This window comes from Anabrus simplex, chromosome 1 (assembly GCF_040414725.1).
Source record: "Anabrus simplex isolate iqAnaSimp1 chromosome 1, ASM4041472v1, whole genome shotgun sequence".
Taxonomy (NCBI): Eukaryota; Metazoa; Arthropoda; class Insecta; order Orthoptera; family Tettigoniidae; genus Anabrus; species Anabrus simplex.
In genome coordinates this window covers 641530544-641549445 of record NC_090265.1, presented here as the reverse complement: position 1 = coordinate 641549445, position 18902 = coordinate 641530544, and the positions used below count along the sequence as shown (strand labels likewise).

The 18902-nt window shown below is 40.0% G+C and overlaps 1 protein-coding gene across 2 annotated transcripts in view; it reads left to right on the top strand.

Moving 5' to 3' along the window:
* Trhn (tryptophan hydroxylase) overlaps nt 1–18902 on the top strand; it is a 177785-nt gene that overhangs the window by 138500 nt on the left and 20383 nt on the right. For both annotated transcript variants that reach the window (XM_067135743.2, XM_067135741.2), the window contains 2 exons: nt 11407–11542; nt 11713–11839. In XM_067135743.2, coding sequence (XP_066991844.1) covers nt 11407–11542; nt 11713–11839 — 263 coding nt within the window. The remainder of the gene's footprint in view (nt 1–11406; nt 11543–11712; nt 11840–18902) is intronic.

Below are 18902 nucleotides of genomic sequence, written 5' to 3'. Positions count from 1 at the left end.
TATTATGGTGAATTTGTGTTAGTGGTTAGTGTGATTAGCTGCCATCCCCTTGACGCCCGGGTTCGATTCCCGGCTCTGCCACGAAATTTGAAAAGTGGTACGAGGGCTGGAATGGGGTCCACTCATCCTCGATAGGTCAGCTTATTAGAGGGGGTGGGTTCGATTCCCTCCTTAGCCATCCTCGAAGAGGTTTTCCGTGGTCCGCCACTTCTTCTCCAGAAAATTGTGGGATAGTATCTAACTTAAGGCCACGGTCGCCTCCTTCCCCGTTCCTTGCTCATCCCTCACAAAGTCCCTGCTCAGCATAGCAGGTGAAGCCGCCTGGAGGAGGTACTAGTCATCATCCCCAATTGTATCACCCGGACCAAATGCCTAACGCTCCAGGACACTGCCCTTGAGGCGGTAGAGGTGGGATCCCTCGCCGAGTCCGGCCGTAAAACCAACCCTGGGGAAAGAGATTAAATCAATAAAAATAGGGTGAGTTTTTTTATTTTAAATTGAAGTAATGTAATTCTGATTCTCCGCGACACAAATCGTCCACGTTTGATATATGCATTCACGTTTTCTTGTTTTGTTGTTGTCTTACTATGAAAGATACAAGAGGTGTGAAGTATTCGTGACATTTACATTGAGTCAAAGTGAAACTCATACACCACTGTAACTAGTATGTACACTGACTGACAGAGCAAATGCAACACCAAGGAGGAGTGGTCAGAACTTTATGCCAATTGCAGGGTAGACTGACGTCACTGAGGTATGCTCATGATGTGAAATGCGCCGCTGTGCTGCGCACGTAGCGAACGATAAATGGGACACGGCGTTGGCGAATGGCCCACTTCGTACCGTGATTTCTCAGCCGACAGTCATTGTAGAACGTGTTGTCGTGTGCCACAGGACACGTGTATAGCTAAGAATGCCAGGCCGCCGTCAACGGAGGCATATCCAGCAGACAGACGACTTTACGAGAGGTATGGTGATCGGGCTGAGAAGGGCAGGTTGGTCGCTTCGTCAAATCGCAGCCGATACCCATAGGGATGTGTCCACGGTGCAGCGCCTGTGGCGAAGATGGTTGGCGCAGGGACATGTGGCACGTGCGAGGGGTCCAGGCGCAGCCCGAGTGACGTCAGCACACGAGGATCGGCGCATCCGCCGCCAAGCGGTGGCAGCCCCGCACGCCACCTCAACCGTCATTCTTCAGCATGTGCAAGACACCCTGGCTGTTCCAATATCGACCAGAACAATTTCCCGTCGATTGGTTGAAGGAGGCCTGCACTCCCGGCGTCCGCTCAGAAGACTACCATTGACTCCACAGCATAGACGTGCACGCCTGGCATGGTGCCGGGCTAGAGCGACTTGGAAGGTGGGAATGGCGGAACGTCGTGTTCTCCGATGAGTCACGCTTCTGTTCTGTCAGTGATAGTCACCGCAGACGAGTGTGGCGTCGGCGTGGAGAAAGGTCAAATCCGGCAGTAACTGTAGAGCGCCCTACCGCTAGACAACGCGGCATCATGGTTTGGGGCGCTATTGCGTATGATTCCACGTCACCTCTAGTGCGTATTCAAGGCACGTTAAATGCCCACCGCTACGTGCAGCATGTGCTGCGGCCGGTGGCACTCCCGTACCTTCAGGGGCTGCCCAATGCTCTGTTTCAGCAGGATAATGCCCGCCCACACACTGCTCGCATCTCCCAACAGGCTCTACGAGGTGTACAGATGCTTCCGTGGCCAGCGTACTCTCCGGATCTCTCACCAATCGAACACGTGTGGGATCTCATTGGACGCCGTTTGCAAACTCTGCCCCAGCCTCGTACGGACGACCAACTGTGGCAAATGGTTGACAGAGAATGGAGAACCATCCCTCAGGACACCATCCGCACTCTTATTGACTCTGTACCTCGACGTGTTTCTGCGTGCATCGCCGCTCGCGGTGGTCCTACATCCTACTGAGTCGATGCCGTGCGCATTGTGTAACCTGCATATCGGTTTGAAATAAACATCAATTATTCGTCCGTGCCGTCTCTGTTTTTTCCCCAACTTTCATCCCTTTCGAACCACTCCTTCTTGGTGTTGCATTTGCTCTGTCAGTCAGTGTATTTATGAATAGAAATGTGGACAATAATTTATGTTCGCATTTTATGTGTGGAACACTAAATTGAATTATTAAATCACCGCAGGCTAGTTAGCGTATCCGTGAATTTAGCAAGATATAACAGATTATTTGTCTATATATTGCTGGGGTACGTCAATATGAAAATCATACAGTTCTTCACGTGCAGGTAAGAGGGCAGGATATATGCTGTGTGTTTGTTTTTCGACGCCACAGTCACGTTGTTGTGGTTAGTTGTGAAATACACATAAGTTCCAGTGCTATTATGTGGCGTTAAAGAGGACAGTCTGCAAAAGAAGGAAGAAAACTGATGTTTTATCATAATAAGAGAGGAATGTCACTCCAAAAAATTGGTGAACTTATAAACAGGAGTCCTGCAACTGTGCATTGTGTTTTATAAACAGTAGATAGTATACCCTTTAGGGCTTCAGTAAATGGATAAATCACAGAAAAAAATGGTGGCCGTAAGTAACTTACCTGCTTACCTCGCCACAGAAATCAAAATGCACCGAACTAGCAGCCGGAGAGAACTCGAGTGTGTGATAGGACAGGTATTCTACTGTATTATTATTATTATAAATGAGGAACTTCGTGAAATTAGAACTATTTAATTGACGAAAGCACAGTCAATTATTTAATTAAAATAAAGAACAGCAATATTTACAACATGGTGCACTCATGGTGCAGAAAATGCCAAGGATGGCTTACACAATAACTTGAGTGGTGATGATCGAATTTTCACTGGACGTGAGATAGTAACCAGGTCCCCAGTGTACAACACCGTTGGACCTATAACATAATTATTGAACTAGGATTACCAACGTTTCGCAGAAAATATTTTAACACATAAATTCTCTTGCATCCGGGACATATTTACAACAAAAACATGAAAATAAAACCAAGTTAAAAACCCAACCAAAAAACACAGAAGTTACTTGTGGCACGATTCCACTAATCTGGATGAGTTTTGAACTCACTACCCCTGGGTAATCTTCACGCTTACCAGACAATCTAACGATAAAACATAAATTCAAATAAAACATTAGAATATCACCCACTATCTACACACAGATATTGACAGGCAAAAGAAACCTCTGTTACATAAATATCTAATCTGGAAAGGAAAGGAACAAATTACAGCATGCGGCTTTTAAAAATGGGCGTTCACTCCCTAGGGTCAACGACCTACGAAAACGGGAGGGTGAGAGAGCTCCCAGACGAACAAAAAATTGTAAACAAACCCCAGTGACCTAGCTTCCACTACCTTTCTGCTCGCACTAACCAGACAAGGGCCTTCATTTTTCATGTTGCCACGACGAACATTTATGCTTTTACACATCTTTTTGCCACAAGCAAGGAATCAATTCTCTTCTAAATATCAAGCTCAATTATCAGACCGTTCTTGGGTCTAATTTCACTTAACTGAAGTTCCATCACGTACTATTTCCTCACAGAAACATCGCGCTACTCATATATGACGCAACATCATGCCCTCAAGACCGCGGTTCGATTCTAGTGCTTGGTAGTGTGAAACTCGGTCAAAAATTTTGACGACGTTACTTACAACGTGGTATCAGTCTCCTCAGTAGACTTTAATCATAATGAAAACATGCAGATAAATCATGCGCGTGCACCATGAAAATTCTACACTAACTTGACCTTTCTATCCTTCCCGATGACTGAGAATGACAAGATTCCTTTTGTTAATTCTATTTTACAGCAAAATTATGTGTTACCGTACCTAAGGAATGTTCTACCATAACCTAAAAGAAACCATCTTAAGTTACTCCTAACACCCCTATCACCCGTAATATAATACAACAAACTGTACAAGTCCAAAAATGATTAACCATATACTTTAGGAGCTTTAATAACTTTAAAATTATCTTAATAAATAGCCTGATGGGCTCATGCGACATGATTTTAATCTTATCCTATTTGCCAAAGGGCTTAACTAACTGGTATTCACATAACTAATCAACTTTCTGCGTAACGTCACTAATCCTAGCACATGCTAACACTTTGGTTCATTTAGCTCATTTTAGGCGACCCTCTGCTCTCTATTGAGACCCGGCTATGCCGTTTAGCCAGACATGATGAAGACGTTGTCCATGGTCGATCCTCGCGTACTGATGTCTCCAGGTAGGTCCATCACAGGCATCTTCTTGACGCTCTACTTGAAGTTCGCGTACCCATGGTCTCGAAAGTCGTTACAGGAAATACTGGAATAAAATACTCAGTTATTTAACCGCACAGCACAAACGTCATTTAAACTTCGTTTCTAGAGTGTAACAGATAGGTTACAAGCTTGGTGAAGCTAAAGTCATAGTTTATATATAATAGCGAACAATGCACGGATCTGTGTGCAGGCCTACTTTACTGAATATGAGTTCGTAGCCTTATTTGTCGAGCTAAATTATTATTTTAACTCAACCACACATGTGCGCCAGTCCAAAACCATCTAGATGATTTCAGTTCGTAGTTCAATTCCTACTACCGGTCAGCATCTCACTGTGTGCCTACCAATGCCGCTTCTGTGAAGAAGTCTATACAGCTAACAAAGTTCATGGTTGAACTATTATAGATACATGACCGCACTTTGATAAGATCCAAATCTAATCTCATGATGAAACCGTTATTCAAATCACTTGATTACAGAATAAAGTTAGTGCGAATGCTCAAATGTAGTCTTTTTTTCAAACAAAGGTTTATGGCGCGATAATCAAGACAAAGATACATGCGACACGCACTGGCAGCAATCTTGCAGTTGAATGAGACGCCTCCCTCCGAATCTTCCAGCTTTTATAGAGAGCAAAAAGTGCAGCCACGCAGGGTAAACTCCCGACAAACATTCTTGAGATTGGTATGCAGCTAATTGACTGCTTCCCACGGTGGTTGTATTAATATAGATTTATCGAATTTGTCATATATTAATGGCGTTAGACATACCATCATGTTCACAAAATTCTGGAGATTATTTTCATCGTTTTATTATCCCGAAAAACCCTCAGGGAGATGAGATATCACTCGATTCCCGTGACGTGGTAAACCTGTCTCTTCCCGCGTTAAATGCTGTTAAGGTGGCATAGTACTTCCCAAAACAAAATTGTTATCTCCCTTTCCTCCTCCAGCACATCTTCTATTTCACTCATACATGGTCACATCCTTCCTAGGGAACCACATCCAAGCTCCCACGTTCTATACAGTTTGGCGCCATTACGCTTGGCGTCATATTGCGCAATATTACAATTGCGTTAAATATCGCATACCAAGTCATGAACAAAATGGTTCAATATAAATGTACACGCAGCGTTATATACAGTATATAAATAAAGTTGTATGAGGTCCGCTATCTGTAATTTCGTTTATTTTGTCAATTTTTCAGTTATTTGTCCGGTTTAGGTCAACTCAAGACCGTATCAGTGTTTTTCAGCTTTCGTGTCTGTCTATTTGTCCCACCATCACGGCTAAACGGCTGAACAGATCTCGACCAACCTTCATATTTAGAGTATACTCATCTAGGAGCACGTTTAGATCTGCATATCATTTAAAAATCACTGAAAAGATTGCTTGCCAGCAGGCAAGTAACGTAATGCCATTTTCGTCATTATTCCTGTAAATTCGTGGTTGTACGTTGGGTAGAAGTCCGGAGAGACGCCAAGCTACCAATCTGCGGGGTGTTTGCGGAATACCCTTCGAGGTTACAATCGTCTTCGAATAGCACTAAGGAAGACTGTTCATATTTCAACAGTACTGTGGACTGTAGGCCATTATTTCCCACCTTAAGCTGTTTTATGGCATCTGCTATAAATGTTACTGTATTTCTCTTCTACTTCTGTTATCTCCTTTTATTTTTTGCCTCTTCCTTGCCTCTTTAGGCTTAAGTAGTAAGACTGTAAGTCATCTTCATATTTAAGGATTCATGCGCCTAAATTTTTCCTCTGTTACCGCTTTCTTAAATCCGTAACTCAGATCATCAACATTTAGTGAGGGACATTTCGTTTTTGCAATACATCCACTTCGTTTTTAGCTTTAGATAGAGCTGCATTTCTAGATTGTAATGAAAATCCCCAACTCTATTCTGACTCGCATTAGGGATAGGTGCCTGTCTTTATAATGGAAACTCCATATCTCCACTGTGAATGGCAGTAGGCGATTGAGCCTGCCGTTATAATAGAAACCCCCAAACTCGGTCCTGAATTGCGGTACGAAACGTGGCCTGCCATTTTCATTTAAAAAAATCTTCTCAACGCGCACCTTACATCGCTAACAACGTATGGCGGATAGCGCTAAGAGACATGAAATATAATATAATATTACTCACTCTGTGTACAGCAATTTGCGTAGAAATCCGTATACAATGTGGAATAGCGAAGCGAAGCACGGGTGCATTTGCTAGTAAAAAATAAAAAAGTAAGTGGGAGGAAAATTTTTCAACTTCAGGGAGGAACGTTAGATAGTAAGACAAGTGAAAAAATCTAGCGATTATTGCTACGAAACTTGTTGTCCTAGCTGACAAGGAATCCCTTCCATCTGTAAGTCTCCAATCTGATTGAGATTTGGTACAACGACTTCAGGAGGAATGCTTTATTGAGCCATATTAAAATTAGATGCCCAGTCGTACATTTAGTGCCTATTTTGGGATGCAACGTTTGCTCATTTAAGCATCGCGTAGACAGTAGTGAGTGGCGGTAAGTATGTAGAGGTGGGGCAGCCTCCCAGTTCATGTGTCAACCTCTCACTCCTTATATCTCGCCTGCTCATTACATCTCCACCTCTATCAATACATTTCTGGAAGAAAACAATGTATAAACATTTCCTTGAACAGCCGAGACTCCTAACACATCTGTAATGGGTCATGAGGCAAGTATGAAGAAAAAGGTAATTACACCCAGAATTGGAAAACATCATAGACGTATGACACCCTGCTGAAGAAATCTGGAAGATGTTTAAGGACCTTTATAAAGAATATCCATTAGTTATAAAGGAAAACAGAATGGACAGAGTGTGCTACTAAAAGGAACTGTATGTAATATATATATATATACTAGCTGATGTACCCGTGCTTCGCTACGGAATCCTACATTGTACACGGAATTCTAGTGTACGCCTTGTGAGCAAGATTGTATTAAATTGCATAGCTCTTAACGTTACCCTAGAAACGCAACGGGGAAGTCAACAAACATTTTTCTCATATGAAGACTGAGTTAGGGAATTTTCACTGTAATGGTAGACCCGCTTGCATACCTTCAGTCACAATCAGGTTGGGGATGTTTCATTATAATGGTAGACACCCACTCTCCACCTGCCTTTTTACATCCTCAGAAAGACTGTCTTAGTGGTTTTCCCAACTGAAATGAACATACATTACAATGTCGTCAGTAGGAATGACGTGTTTAAAAGCAATGCTTTCATATGGAATACTCGATCAAATGAAACACCACACATTTTCTCACTTTTAACGAACAGAACTACACTGCCGATCTAAGAGTTCAAAGTTCCAGAGCTGGAATGACCAACCTGCAGACAGCCGTGATTCGTGAACAATCTTCGTCTTACTTCGGCGGGGAGAGGATCGAATATTGGAGACTCCCAGGCATAAAATATGCCCTTTCACTAATCTGTTTCCTAGGAGTACCCGATAAGTCGGAAAATATCAATTCACTACACTGGCGGCGGAAATATCTTTCCTCCAAGCCAGAGTAAAACCTCCTATTCACTGAAAATTTGGAATAAAATGAAAGTAGAATTTAATAAAAGTGAAGAATAAGAATAAGAAGCTTTTCTTAAGAAACGGCTCTTTTCAGGGTTGAATTTTAAGTTATTTAGTGAACTGTGGTGCTATAATTTGGAATAGGCCTAAATTGATATTCTAGACCAGGCCATACTACTACTACCACTGCTACTAAGTCAGCCTCTGCCTGCTCATTCAAAACAGCACGTTAGAGTAGGGATTGAATAACTGGAATACTATCAAGAACCAGCGTGTTACGTACCAGCTGTATCAGAAAATGTATGAACCAGAAAATGGCATCAATCAATCAATCAATCAATCACTATCAATCACTACTGATCTGCATTTAGGGCAGTCGCCCAGTGGCAGATTCCCTATCTGTTGTTTTCCTAGCCTTTTCTTAAATGATTGCAAATAAATTGGATATTTATTGAACATCTCCTTTGGTAAGTTATTCCAATCCCTAACTCCCCTTCCTATAAACGAATATTTGCCCCAATTCGTCCTCTTGAATTCCAACTTTATCTTCATATTGTGATATTTCCTACTTTTAAGGACACCATCCAAACTTATTCGTCTATTGATGTCCTCCCACGCCATCTCTCCACTGACAGCTCGGAACATACCACTTAGTCGAGCAGCTCGTCTCCTTTTTCCCAAGTCTTCCCAGCCCAAATTTAGCAACATTTTTGTAACGCTACTCTTTTGTCGGAAATCGCCCACAACAAATCGAGCTGCTTTTCTTTGGATTTTTTCCAGTTCCTGAATCAAGTATTCCTGGTAAGGGTCCCATACACTGGAACCATACTCTAATTGGGGTCTCACCAGAGACAAATATGCTCTCTCCTTTACATCCTTATTACAACCCCTAAATACTCTCATTACCATGTGCAGAGATCTGTGCCCTTTATTTACAATCATATTTATGTGATTACCCCAATGAAGATCTTTCCTTATATTAATACCTAGGTATTTACATTGATCCCCAAAGAGAACTTTCACCCCATCAACGCAGTAATTAAAACTGAAAGGACTTTTCCTATTTGTGAAACTCACAACCTGACTTTTATCCCCATTTATCATCATACCATTGCCTACTATCCATCTCACAACATTATCGAGGTCATTTTGCAGTTGCTCACAATCTTGTAACTTATTTATTACTCTGTACAGAATAACATCATCTGCGAAAAGCCTTACCTCTGATTCGACTTCTTTACACATTTCAGTGATATATATAAGAAAACATAAAGGTCCAATAATACTGCCTTGAGGAATTTCCCTCTTAATTTTTACAGGGACAGATAAAACTTCACCTACTCTAATTCTCCGAGTTCTATCTTCTAGAAACAGAGCCACCCATTCAGTCACTCTTTTGTCAAGTCCAATTGCACTCATTTTTGCCAGTAGTCTCCCATGATCTACCCTATCAAATGCCTTAGACAGGTCAATCACAATACAGTCCAATTAACCTCCTAATCGAGGATATCTGCTATATCTTGCTGGAATCCTACAAGTTGGGCTTTAGTGGAATAACCTTTCCTAAACTCAAACTGCCTTCTATAGAAGAAAGCTATAGAATAAAGCTTTCTAACTCCCAGGCTATTTCCCGCCAATATTCAGTCAGGCTATTATACTCGGTATGAAGCAGTAATCCCATGTATCAAAGTTGAGAGGCAGCTTAGGAGACAAATAACATTACAACAAAATGTGGTCAATGTAATGTTATTGTTGATCAATGTTATGCTCTTTCGATATTGTAGGCCTTCACATTTAGTTTTCTTCCGACCCTGAAATACCATTCATCATAGTCGGTACGATAAAACTGAGTAAAACATAAATGATCAGAAATTGTATTCTCTGTAACTTTTGTTATGTGGTACTTTTTGATAGGACCAAAAACACAGATATTTAAAAATTAAACTCTATGCGCCTTCCCCTAAACTACAATTTCATCCAGGGTGAATAAAATTGTTTATAGCTTAGACTGTAGTTTCTTATTTCCCGACTCTATATACCGATTTTCATTAAATTCTGTTAAGCCATTTTCTCGTGGCTCGGCGTCGATATGGACTTAGCAACGAAAATATAAATTCATGAATATATGTGTTATCATAACCGGTACGGTAAAAATGTATAAGGCATAAATGATCGGAAATTTAATTCTATATAACTTTGGTTATGTAGTATTTATCGATACGACCACTAATAATATAAATATTTGAGAATTAAATTTTAGGCCTTCCCCTAAACTACCATTTCATTCAGCGTGAATAAAATGATTTATAGCCCATATTGTAGTAGCTCATTCTCCGACTTTTTATACCAGTTTTTAATGAGACAGGACCCCTAATGACGTAAATATTTAATAATTAAATTGTAGGCCTTCCCCTAAACTACCGTTTCATTCAGCTTGAATAAAATTATTCATAGCCTATATTATATTGCGACTTATTCCCCGATTTTGAACACCAATTTTTATTCAGATAGGAACACTAATAACATTAATATTTGAAAATTAAATTTATGCCTTCCCCTAAACTACCATTTCTATCGGCGTGAATAAAATTATTTATGACTTAGATTGTAGCAACTGACTCCCCGACTTTGCATACCGATTTTCATTAAATTCTCTTTAGCCGTTTTCTAGTGACGCGTGTACATACATACATACATACATACATACATACATACATACATACATACATACATACATACATACATACATACATACATACATACATACAGACAGACAGACAGAAATTACGGAAAAGTAAAAAGTGCATTTCCTTGTTACTGTGGACATGACCGATACAGAAATAGCATTATTTTCAAATTCTGAGCAATGTACAGACAAAACTGTTATTTTATATATATAGATATATAATGAATGTGCTTTAAAACCTAATAACTATCACGAAAAGACTATTATTCTGATAATATGCACACGCCTTTAATATAAATTCCGTATCTTGTTCAGGCTTTAACAGCGGCGGTTGGCCTAGATGGTGCTGGGAAGGCTGCACCAAGATTTTTACGTTTATTAAGAACATGAATATCCATTACGAACTCTCAGATGATGCATGTACTGTAGCTGTAAGACTATTCTCTGTTAGCCAGGTTTGCAGTCCTCCTAGACCGATGGCGAGCAGACGCCATTGTTCTTTTAATTTAAATGTCGATGTTAATTCCTTGTTGCTTTCATTCTTTAAACACTTTTAATTTCCGTCGGCTGTCTTGAGCATGGTTTTCCGTGGTTTTCCATTCTCCTGCACTAAGGCGAATGCCAGGACAGTTCCTAGTTTAGGCCACGGCCGGCACCCCTCTCACCTTCTCCGCACATTCCTTCACCGTAACAAATCTCCTGGGCTGAGAGACGGCGTTACCGTCTAGGAGGCTCGCCTCCCCCTTCAGGGGAGAAATGAAAATAGTAGTAGTAGTAGTAGTCACAATTCCTTGTTCAATTCATTCTACAAGTGCATTCCACTTTCCTTGCTCTATTAATTCTTTAAACTACTTTTTATTTCCTTGTTTGTTCGATGTTCTGTTCTTTCTTGGTGTTCCAGGCAAGACGGGATTTCAACTCCGTCCAGTAGCCGGCTACCTCTCTCCCAGGGACTTCCTGTCTGGCTTGGCCTTCAGAGTGTTCCATTGCACGCAATACATCCGACACTCCTCGGATCCTTTCTACACACCAGAACCGTAAGTAGAAGATGGGAGGAGATAATACACTGTATACCTAATTTGAACCTGGTTTCCTTCATCACGTTCTTTTAAAAATAATAAAGCACTCTTTAACAACCATTCTATAGACATATCACCTGCTGTCTTAGTTAGAAAGAAAACTAGTAGGATTACTTTGTTGTTTTCAGGGACTGTTGCCACGAGCTCTTGGGTCATATGCCACTGCTAGCCAATCCCAGCTTCGCTCAGTTCTCGCAGGAACTCGGATTAGCCTCTCTGGGAGCTCTTGAAGACGACATCGAAAAACTAGCAACGGTATGATACCTCTTACTTATATATAGGACCCGGATTCATATGCACTAAAAACTCCGAAAATATGCATGCACATATGCACTAAAAATGTTAAAAATATGCACGAAAATATGCACGAAAATATTCACTAAAAATAAAACATATTGCAATTACCAAACAAATTATTTAATATTAACTCAGTGTTAAATTGATAAACAAGTTTCATTCCTTAGAAAATGATGCATGGCAGCAGGTTTCAACAGTTTTTCAATGTTTTCAGAAGTCAATGACAATCTGTTGTCGAACAGAAGTAATTTATACGCTGCAAATGATCGTTCTACGTCGACGGACGTAACTGGGCAATACTTGTACACCGGCACTGACTGCTCGGAACATTTTTCTGGCAAAGACTTTAAGGCATTTCTGCAGTTTAATCTGGTAAAAACAGGCAAATGCTGGGGCTGTACCTTAATTAAGGCCACGGCCGCTTCGTTTCAACTCCTAGGCCTTTCCTATCCCATCGTCGCCAAAAGACCTATCTGTGTCGGTGCGAAGTAAAGCCCCTAGCAAAAAAAAAAAGAAAAAATTCTGATAAAACACTGCAATAGACGAAGAGCAATTTAACAGATGCACGCACTTGTTTATAAGCAAACCTTGAGAGGCTACTGCAGGAGGAGGAGGAAGGAATGTCAGAAAGAAAGAGATTGCTGTTGTGAAAACGTCATTATCCATCTTCCTACTTTTATTGCGACACTGAAGGCATTTTCTTTGATCAGGGAATGTTTCTCATGTTGCCAAGTGATGTGCAACATACAGATATCATTAAATGTTCATTTCGTTCAGAAATCTTAGATACTCGATCACACATAAGAGAAAAATATGTCTGTATATGCACTAACGTCCAAAATATGCATTTGCATATGCGCATATGCATTTCTAAAAAGTCCGGGCCCTACTTATATAGTATCTGGATTGAAGATGTTATCGTACATAAAATACTGAGGTTCCACATTCTTCCCGATGTAACCCAGATTACCCTGACATTTTCTTTGGAGGACAGATGAGTATTCCGACCTCAACATCGTCCTTTTCTCATTTTTGAATAAAAGCACTGATGTCCAAGGCCTCGTCAAAAACAAAAAGCCGCATCTTGCAACGGCCTTACACAGCCCTTAAACACCAGGCTAGTAATGTGGTTCCGAGATGAGTGATTTAGTTAGTAAACGTGTTCAACCAAAACTACTTAGCCGAGTAGTTAAGGTGACAGTCCGATAAAAATCGATATTTTGTTCATTTTTGTTATTTATTTTATGACTCAAATTGAAAGGATTGATTTTTCTAGTCCCGAAGTTATTCCGTTGAATTCAAACAATTTATCACTGTAATTATGCTTTGTTTGCCAATTGTAATTTTACATGTAAATCCCATTTTTCAACCATAATATTCTGCCAAATGTAACAAAATTTGTATGGTATATGTATCACAGCTATGGAATTTTTGATTGCAGAATTTTTTTAAGTAATAGGGATTTTTAAGTACAAAATTTTAGAACGTAAAAATTATACAAACTTACGAGTGTACAGAAGAATCGATACGTAGTGCTTTTAAAAGAAGTATTATCTACCTAATTTTCATTAACATGTTAATTAAATTTCATGAAAATATGGAATTAGAAATTTCAAAAAAAATATTTTTGAAAAGCTATTAATTGCATATGAAAAAATGTTCGTGATATCTCTACTTTTATGTAGGTGAAAATTACTATTACTTAAAAAAATTCTGCAATCAAAAATTCCATAGCTGTGATACATATACCATACAAATGTTCGTGAAAATCCATGGATTAGGTAAAAATATCCTTTTATCTCCGGAGTGTCGCCTAAAGTAATATTTATTTACGCAACTGGCACAGAAAGTGATCTTTTAAGTTATAAGTGAGATATTTACGCCCTCGTCGATTTTCGAAAGGAGTAACTTAAACGTATCCCTGGTGAGACCCTCTATCGAGTATGTTTGTGAGGTGTGGGTCCCGTATCAGAAAGCCCACATATACCATCTCGAGAGAGTTCAGATAAGGTTCAAGCAGGTATGAAGAATTTGTAAACGAAATGCCATTAATATATGACAAATTCGATAATTCTACATTAATACAACCACCGTGGGAAGCAGTCAATTAGCTGAATACCAATCTCAAGAATGTTTGTCGGGAGTTAACCCGACGTGGCTTCAATTTTTGCTCTCTATAAAAGCTTTTGAAATGTGGTGTTACAGAAGAATGCTGAAGGTGAGATGGATAGATAGAATCACGAATGAAGAGATAATGAATCGAATTGGTGAGAGGAGATCGATTTGGCTAAATTTGACGAGAAGAAGAGATAGAATGATAGGACACATCCTAAGACACCCAGGACTTGTTCAGTTGGTTTTTGAAGGAAGTGTAGGTGGTAAGAACGGTTGGGGTAGGCCAAGGTATGAATATGACAAGCAGATTAGAGCAGATGTAGGATGCAATAGTTACGTAGAAATGAAAAGGTTAGCACAGGATAGGGTGGCATGGAGAGCTGCATCAAACCAGTCTATGGACTGATGACTCAAACAACAACAACATAAAAGCTGTAAGATTCAGAGGGAGGCGTCTCATTCAACTGCAAGATTGCTGCCAGTGCGTGTCGCGTGTATCTTTGTCTGTCTTGATTATCGCGCCATAAACCTTTGTTTGAAAAAGACTATGATTACATTTGAGCTTTCGCACTAACTTTATTCTGTAATGAAGTGATTTGAATGACGGGTATGCGTGTACCGACAATGATAATATAATTCATGAATTCATGAATTTAGACTTCTGTTGCTTATTCCAGGCATCGTCAATCGAGAGCGAAAAATGGAATAAATACGCTGGTGAACGCAATGTTAGCAACTAAAAGCTTGAAGAGTAAAGTGGACTGCCCACCTATACTGAGGTTGATTTCACTTCATGTTCCAAGCAGGCGAACGAGGCAGATATGTACATTCCACCTGCCCAAATGTAGGACGGTTGCACACGAAAATTCTTGCTTGATGCAAGCCCTTAGATCCATAAATCAACTGGAAGGGTCGCTTGATATTTCCATCAATCAATACGGAAAGCTCTTCTCAGGGGTGGAACGTGATAATTTTGTAAATTATGTGAATTATGTGAATAATATGTAGAAAACATGTGAAGATGTACAAATTATTTTTCTATTACATCAACTGTAATTGGGACACCTTGTAGATGATAAATAAGTATATTCTATTTTATTATCACATTAGTGGCTATTGCATACAATATTTTATTTCATACTATGGCGAATTTACAAATTTTAAATTCTAAATTAATCTTTACTAATATAATAAAGAGAGAATGCGAACTTTGTGAGTTTGTGTATATCTGGAGGGTAATCTCAGAAACTACTGGACCGATTCTAAAAATTATTCCACTAATAGATACATTTATCGCTGAGTTCTATAGGATATATTTTGTTTTCGAAGCAATTTGAGGCGTGGGGCGATGTGGATATATAACAATAATAGGCTAATATAGAATTTGTCGTGCAAGGACGAGAGAAAGCTCAATTTAAGCTCCTTGACTCGGTGAGCCCTACGGGCCTGAAAACCATGGTTTAAGTCCCTAAAATAAACCGTTATGGAGATATTGGCAACACACTACCCCTGCTCTAGGAATCGGATAAAGGAATGAACTGCCGTAACCTAGGCAGCATCAGCTGCAGGATTCTAGATTATGCATGTACGTTTGGGCATAGCTGCCAACCAAAATTGGTACACATAATACTTACTATCTGGAAAAAAATATACTGTCGTGGAAGACACTCATAGGACTCCTTTGGAGGGGTTGGAAAGTGGGTGACGTATAAAAATAATAGAAAACAACCTACCCTTAATGTTGAATCCATAGTTTTTGGTGTCGTTGAGGTGAATAGTCACACTCCAGATATAATTTAAGTCAAAGATCAGCCCTATTGGCACGTAATCTCGATCATTTTGGACATATTCTTTTCCACCCCTTCTCACCGGATCAACTTATTTGTGTGAACATATGTTTTCCTTAATGAAGATTGGTAAATCTAGACGCAGAAGTAGGCTCACCGATGAAAACTTGAAATATGTTTTGCGACTTGCCAGTACGCAAACGATAATACCAAACATTGATACACTACTATATAAACGAGCCCAAAGGTCCCGTGAAGGAGGAGTACACCAGTGATGTGTTTCAGTTCGTGTTTTTAATTTGTTGTCATAATCATAAATGCCATAGAAATATTGAAATGTGTGTTAATGAGAGTGCAAAGAACATGTACAAATCACATAAATTGTATTTTCTTTCGGTAAATGTGCGTGTCCCAAAGCTTCAGTTAATCGTGAAAATGTATTTATTCAGGAAATATTGCACACAGCTGTATATTTCCTTTGTCAAATAATAATTTTCTTGTCCTGTTGTACTCCGTAATCCGTATCTTGTTCTTCTCATATGATTCATGCTTCAAATTATTATTATTATTATTATTATTATTATTATTATTATTATTATTATTATTATTATTATTATTATTATTATTATTATTAAAAAGCTGTTGTTCATATGGTAACATTTCCGAGCGGCAAGTACAGTAGGTCACGGTATGCAACCGCCTGTCCGCTGCTCTCTTGTCACGTGACCAACACCCGTCCCGAGCGGAGCAAACAACACCGGCTCCCTAGAGCAACTAAAGCTGAGACGGGCAAAGCGTACCCAGCGGCATTCAAAGAGTTCGGCAAACGTTTGATCTCCTTGGCCACTCACTTGCCTAGCAGGGGGTGATTTATGACGGCAGTGGGCTTTAAAACGGAAGTTCGCATTCCCCTTCAGAAATCCTCACAACTCTGTTGCCAATGCACCTCTTGTTAAATAGACGTCAGTCTCTTTTTTCAGCTCAGACAATTCACACTTGCTTTGTTCGCTGTTTGAAAGTTTTGGATTATTTCTTTGCTTCGTTAATTAATATTTGTGAAGTGTGTTGCTTTTCATTTCACTTCATGCAGTGATGTGGAGACCATGGGAATCACACCTGGAAATTATATAACCGGGGAGAATAACCAGTACCTCGCCCAGGCGGCCTCACCTGCTATGCTGAACAGGGGCCTTGGTGGGGGGGATTGGAAGATTGGAAGGGATAGGCAGGGAAGAGGAAAGGAAGCGGCCGTGGCCCTAAGTTAGGTACCATCCCGGCATTTGCCTGGAGGAGAAGGGGAAAAACACGGAAAACCACTTCCAGGATGGCTGAGGTGAGAATCGAACCCACCTCTACTCAGTTGACCTCCCGAGGTTGAGTGGACCCCGTTTCAGTCCTTGTACCACTTTTCAAATTTCGTAGCAGAGCTGGGAATCGAATGCGGGCCTCCGGGTGGCAGCTAATCACACTAACCACTACACTACAGAGGCGGACAATTATTATTATTATTATTATTATTATTATTATTATTATTATTATTATTATTATTATTATTATTATTATTATTATTATCCCAGTCCCTAGTTCGTGATTTTACTTTTCCTTTGCTGGGCGAGTTGGCCGTGTGGTTAGGGGTGCGCCGCTGTGAGCTTGCATCGGGGAGATAATGGGTTCAAGCCCCACTGTCGGCAGCTCTGAAGATGGTTCTCCGTGGTTTCCCATTTTCACACCAGGAAAATGCTGGGGAAGTACCCTAATTAAGGCTACGGGCACTTCCTTCCCACTCCTAGGCCTTTCCTAGCCCATCGTCGCCATAACACCTATCTGTGATGGTGCGACATAAAACAAATTGTAAATAATTGTTTACTTTTCCTTTATTTACTGAAAGCGAGACACTGATATTAGCAGCATGAAATTACGTATAATTTAATAGGCCTACTTTGGTATCAATTTAAGTTTAGTCTTTGTCGAGTTTATTCGCCAGTTCCTTCTTCCTGTTTTTTCTTTCTTTCTTTCTTTCTTTCTTTCTTTCTTTCTTTCTTTCTTTCTTTCTTTCTTTCAACATCTGTGACCACCGCACGTGTTAACCACGAAACAAATTATTCTGCGATATCGGTATGTGCTGTGGTTCATGATCAAGTTTTTATATTTATATTTTGACTTTAGAATAAATTAAATGTTAACATGTTTAAATAATCGACGCAAAATATGACAACCTTGCTTTTGACAGAGCTCACTTGCCTTTTAAACGACACGCGCCTCTTGTGTCCAGAGGAAAGAAACCGACTGACAACCCTCATTATCACTAGGGCGGGCAGAATGACAACCCTCATTATTACCAGGGTGGGCCAAGTTTTGAGATCAGAGGATACCGCGTGGGTATGCTTTGAGCGTCAGGACTATACGTGATGACGTCTGGCTTAGTCCATATCAACACCGAGCATTGCTAACATGGAAATATGGTTCAGTCGTGTCTTTGGCAATGGCTTTCGTCATGATTGTTTTAAGGTGTAAAAACCGCATGGTCATTGGTCCATATCGAGAAGGAAAATTGTGAAGATGTTTAAAAAATAAAAAATCGTAAAGGAATTCTCTCTTGAAGAATAAGACAAGAGGGAGTTATGACTGAAGATAATTTAATGAAATTCGGTATGAGTGGGGGAATGGGCCACTACAAGCTAGGCTATAAATAATTTTGTTCGCACAAAGTGAAATGGTACTGTAGGGGAAGGCCTAACATTTAATTCTTAAATATCTATGTAATTACCTACCAAGTTGGGCACAGAAGGCCAGCACTCTACAGTCTGAGCTACTCAATCCGGCAATAAATGAACCTGCCAATTTGGGCTCAGAAGGCCAGCACGTATCTTGATGCCAGAAAATAATATAACATCAAATATTGTCTACAGAGAAGCGTTCATATGATATAGGCTTACTTGCTTACTCTGTTGAGAAATTTAAGCCCACCGAAATTGTTTAATGCCACTGTTTGTTCATGTCTCCAATGATACTACATCAAACATTATGTGCAAAGAAGTTTAATAAGTCAGAAATAAATTCAACGCGTACGAAGTCGCGGGCACTGATAGCAATTATAAATAATTTTGATTCGCAGCGAC